Below are 5,889 nucleotides of genomic sequence, written 5' to 3' on the forward strand. Positions count from 1 at the left end.
TATTCAAACGAAATTGAATATGAACTATAAGAGATGTCATAACAGCTGATATTTGTATTGTATTTAATGAGATATTTAGCTGAAAATAGTGTTCATGTTATTTGATCATTGATAAAATATAGGTCGTCTAAAGGTTTCTTTACACGAGGCGATCCGAGCAACACGATATATAACAAACTCATAGCTTGCCGACAACAATAAAGTGTACAAGAGGCGACTAAAAGCGGTAAGCGATTATTATGCTTCTATGGTGTATATTGAACGTAAATAGTCCAAATTATTCCCATCTAGTTGGAATCTGGGTTCTTGTACTCAATTGGGAATAGGGAATGTCAGTCTTAGGGAATTCGTGTTTAACTAAATTCTAGACTTGGGTGAGCACATGACGTTGGAAGTGACCCCCGCGACCTATAAGCCTAAGATATTTATATTGACATACTTGCTTTTGCTATATATTTATTTATTTATATATAGATATCGTACTCATGACCTCTACTTGATCTAGCAATAGCCTCAGTGGGAGTGCCCAATTTCTAGAACCGGGGTGTGGGTGTAACATGTGTTTCAATAACAAGCAAGGTTCAGTTAACAATGTTCCCCAATCCCTCGAAAGGTACAAATTATTCCCAAATGTATTATTTGGGGGGGGGGGTCACAGCTGAAATACACTGTATGTTAAGCACAATTTGGTGTCACAGAAGGAAAATGAATGGCACAAATTAACATGGAAATGAAGCATGATTTTAAAAAACAAAATTATTGTTAATAATATTAATAAACTCTTGGCTTGCCATAATATAATATTTATTACATAAATAAAATGCGCGTACGACATAGGAGATTCGCGGTTTGAATGAAAATAGGATCTGAATTCTCGCCGAGTTTTGGAATGTGACAAACCATGCAGAATGCAATTACTGCGTGTGCATAAATCAGAAGTTGACAGGTACATTGTCTTGCCGGATATAATAATATAACAATAATAAATTTATTCAAAATTATATTAAAATGCCAGACATAATTGTTGTATCTCTCCCTTGATATATTAAATAATCTAATTATTGCTTACAGAAATAAATCCCCAAATATAGATTGACACAGAGAACTGGTATAGACCATTCAACAACGGGGCAACAGACAATGAAGCTAGTCTACAAAGAAGACGGCGGATGGCATGGCTGGATTGTCGTTTTAGGGAGCTTTATTACTAATGCTTTGAATTTTGGTTGTCAAGTTGGTATGGGAGTGTTTATGGTAGAATTCATGAAATATTTCGATGAAGGTGCCGGAAAGACATCTGCTATACAAGCATTACAAGCAGGGGTAATGCTTATTCCATGTAAGCGCAGTTTAATTATAAACCCCATTTGTATAGTTAGTATATGACGCCGTCCTCTTTTGCGGGATTAATCACAATGGATATTCTTATTATGTAATATTCTTTTGCAATTTAAATAAACAATACATATACAAATCCCGCAAATACCCTTCAGATCTTATTTTCAACTATTCTCCGGTCATTGTTTTAATTACCATGGATACACAGACCAGGGCAATAATGGACGATGGCGGAATGTGTATGGAGAATAGACCACTATCAGAGGGGCAAAAACAACCCTCGTTGCCTTCTCACTAGATCTCGACAGCCATTTACATAAAATATACATCTTTAGGCATTGATCTTCATATAACTTGGCAATGGTCAACTTAATCTTTCCTCTAATGTTTCTCATTAAGAGTACACTTTCTTAAGATGGTCTAAATAAGGTTGATATAATTTGATTTTGGACTTTGCAAAGGAATATAAAAAACACAGTTTACAGTTATAAAGAACAACATGCTTTAAACTCTAGTAATTTTCGATATCAATGAGTTGATTATATCTGGACTTTCTTGATGGAAAATGTTTCATTTTTTCTTCTATTTTACAGCTCCCATAATCAGCAGCCTTAATAACAGATTTGGAACCAGGCCATTGGTAGTAACTGGTGGAATTGTATCTAGTGTTGGTCTTGCATTGTGTTCGTTTGCTAATAGTGTGTATGTTTTATATTTAACATACGGAATCATAGTTGGTAAGTTCATTACATATATTGATAAAACATTGGCTGTTGAGGTTGCACTCCGAGTGTATTCATAAAGCTTTATTGGGGAATATTATGCGAGCTACTAGAAGGGGTGAATTTGAGCAAACTGTGATTAAACCTAAGGGCTTTCAATAAGTAATGCCCCTGACCTATTTCGCATAGCAAGAGATCAATGAAACTTGGCACAGTTATTAGTCTTTCTCTACATAGGAATCACTCAGAGTTATGCATTTCTCCCTTCGTTTGATGCAGCTCTGGACACCGTTTTTTGTAGAACACCCCATGTTGGTCCTCCAACCACGTCGTAACTTCTGTATCATCTGGGAAACGCTTTCATTTCAAAAACAACTTCATGGCTAGGAAGAGATGAAAGTCAGAGGGTGCAAGGTCAGGAGAGTAAGGGGAATGGGGGAGGGTTTCATAGCCACACGCCCGTGCTTCTCATCTGGCGACATGCGAGTTGTGGACCGGAGCGTTGTCCTGTAGGAGGAGGATACTTTTGCTGATCTTGCCCCGCCTCTTGATATTGATAGCTTCTCATAATTTCATCAAAAGTGAAGCGTAATAGGCTCCTGTAATTGTGGTACCCTTTGTCAGGAAATCTGTCATCACTACTCCGTCCTGGTCCTAGAAGACTGTGACCTTTACAAATGCTTCTAATTGCTATAAATGCACAGTAATATGGGTATGACGTGACCTGTTTGTTAGAAATAAGACATTATCAGTATGCTAAGTTGTCATATTAAGAACATCTTTGTTAAGTTCGCAGGATATATATTTTCTTTACAAAGTATCGACATCAGGGACGTATCTTTGCCGTAATATCCTACTTTCAAAATACAATCGCTATGACAGACCCTATAGTGCACACCTTTTATGAAGACATTGTCTTTTTTGTCAAAATAAGACAACTCGACACATTCCTTGTTTTAGCAAAAATATAAAAAACAAAAGTTTTTCATTACTTCATTTCTTTCTAAAATAGCTAGAATCGAGACTAAGAATGATGTATTTGCAGAGAGTTGAACAGTTTATATTGAATGGCCATATTGAACAATGTGCTCAAACAACAATTGCACTGTATTTTACGATTGTGTGACAAACAGTTTCAAAACCAATATTGTGAAAGCAGGAATTTGAATCTTTCAAATCTTGTGTAGACTTTTGAAATATCCTTTGATATTTGATTGACTTCTACATTACCACAGTAAAACATAATATTTTAAAATATCTGGACCTACTAGGTATCATGCATTAATGAGCATGTACGATAAACTTCGCAAACATATCAAATAAAATGCATGGTTCTAATTGCCACATAACATTGCCATAATAATATTGTTATGAGTGAACGCTTGTCTCATTTCTAGTGACCTGATTACGTGTGATTTTAGATTCGTTTCCAATAATTCCAACGCAATGTTTCGCTGGACGCTGGATGTGTTGACTATTCGCGTAACTGTTGTCTAGTATAAAACTCCAGGCTTTAAACATGTCCTGTCTAGTAGCCATGCCGTTTTTTCTGGCAATTACAATGCTCATTTATTTTTGTATTGTCGATCGTCGTGTTTTTATTAGTCGCAAGTTGGTGTTGTTTTTTTTACTGTCAGTGTAATTATAGCTAACTTTGACAGTACTTGTCGATTGAGCAAGGAGATACTTGTCGATGCTTTTACAGAAGTTGCAGTTGTATGCCGGGTTTTGACATAACTACGCGGCCATATTTCTAACTTTCTCCGTGGGAGAGACTAACATTTTATTTGGTGTTTGTAGCCGCTTTCGCGTAATACTTTTTGAAAGGGTGGGGCCGTAATATCAAAGACAATATTATGTTAGAATTAAACCTAAACGTTTTAGTTGATAAGCGATAACATGCGAAGTTTATAGTGTACGCTTGTTATTACAGTGAATCATTAAACATAAAGCTCCTAATGAGGTACTTGTACCTCAAAACAGTGCTGTAGAATTACATTACTTTTGTATTTGTGTTCCTCTATCCCGCATTTATCCATTTAAGTACTATTGAATAATCAACTATCTACACAAAATATAAATGTATTTTACAGGCATCGGGTATGGATGTGCATATGGACCATGTATTGTGATTGTTGGTCAGTATTTCCATAAACGTCACGCTTTGGCAAACGGTATTATGTGTTCTGGAATGGCTGTTGGTATGCTTGCATACCCACCAATTGCTCGATCGCTGATTGACACGTACGGGTGGAGAGGTGCGTTCATCATTATGTCAGCAATTAATTTAAACATAGCTGTCTCCGGACTAGTGATGCGACCGCCATCTCAACAACATCGGGTTATTGCCTTAACCAATGCACCACGCTCGTATGAGGATATTGCTTCTTCCACTGGCGCAAATACGCTGGATAAATATGAAACAGATGAATTTACTCCGCAAGATTTCATTGAACCAACGATGAACAAAACTACAGGTGATACGGGTAGCAAATCTACAATCAGCGATGTTCTTGGATTATATCTTTTCAGAAACTCTTGGTTCCGCGTCTTATGTGCCTGTGGATTCTTTTCTGGCATAGGCTTTCTTATTGGTTTGATGCTGTTTGTTGCCAATGCAGTGTCCGTCGGGGTAGCTAATATGAATGCTGCTTTCTTGATGACAGTTATTGGTGTTTCTAATTTGTTCGGGAGTGCCATACATGGTTGGTTTGTGGACTTGGGGCATGTGTCACCAATGTTCGTGTCAGGGTGTGGCTGGTTTGTCAGTGGTCTTTCTCTTCTGTTCGTACCCGTTGCAGATAGTTATATGATTCTAGTCTTGATAGCTGCGACATTCGGATTTGCTAACAGTATAGCATACCCTCTTATGTGTGGTGTTTCCATGAAACTTTGCGTCGGAACACACGATTTATCGAGTGCATTTGGATGGCTATTGCTCAGTTTGGGTGTTGGAAATACAGTTGGTCCTCCACTTGCAGGTAAGCCAAACAAAATCACATATAGGAACAATAGAACGTTTTGTTAGTCTTTATAAAATAAGTATCGTCTAGCTCTGCGTACGTCCGTTTTCATCAGTTGTGCAATGTAACAATTCGGCCTGCTCACGGTAAAAAAAAGTTTGGTGACTTACGAATGTGATTTGGCAATGACATACGGCCTCTTGTAAATCGACTTTCTTTGACAATTTCAGATATATGACCAAATTATTTTACCATCACCATTTTTATTATTCTTCTTGTTACAGGTTTGCTATACGATGGAACATTGAATTACAATCTGTCATTTATATTAGCTGGTGGAACATTGATATTAACAGCATTTCTTCTGTTCATACAAATAATAATTAAAAGATGCCAAGGACAAAACAAAATCAACGAAAGAAGATAATGATAATAAAGAAAATAAAACAACAACAAAATCTTGACCTCTGCCACCTGACTACCAATAAACGTCTTCCATGAGATATATTCTTCTGCATATGTTTCATTTTGATAGGTCATTATGTTAATAACTGTATTGCTATTACAACCGTGATCACTGTATTTTTGCTATTAATTTTGCTTGCTTAGGCCTTATTAATAATCAGTGGCATAACATATTAAAAATCTCGTCTGATTTATTTATTCAAACATTGTTTTAATCTATCAAAAACACTGTGCAGAATGGAGTGAGACCGATTCGTCATCCGAAGATGACGAGATATCGCTGTTGCTTTTGCTGCTTTTTCGCTGTCGTCGTGGTCGATTGAGAGCGGCATGTCGCAGGAGATGGTCATTATCTATTGAGCAATTTCAAATACAGCATAGTCTTTTTAAATATTTGACCT

The 5,889-nt window shown here is 36.7% G+C and overlaps 1 protein-coding gene across 1 annotated transcript; it reads left to right on the plus strand.

The window, feature by feature from the left end:
* The first annotated feature begins 1,140 nt into the window (after positions 1-1,140).
* On the plus strand, positions 1,141-5,450 carry LOC100371964 (monocarboxylate transporter 13-like). Its single transcript, XM_078007345.2, has 4 exons — positions 1,141-1,339; positions 1,932-2,075; positions 4,154-5,041; positions 5,308-5,450. The coding sequence occupies exons 1-4, from the start codon at positions 1,141-1,143 to the stop codon at positions 5,448-5,450; spliced, it is 1,374 nt and encodes a 457-aa protein (XP_077863471.2).
* Positions 5,451-5,889: the final 439 nt, after the last annotated feature.

Source organism: Saccoglossus kowalevskii, chromosome 9 (assembly GCF_978046115.1).
Source record: "Saccoglossus kowalevskii chromosome 9, keSacKowa6.1, whole genome shotgun sequence".
In the NCBI taxonomy this organism is placed as follows: Eukaryota; Metazoa; Hemichordata; class Enteropneusta; family Harrimaniidae; genus Saccoglossus; species Saccoglossus kowalevskii.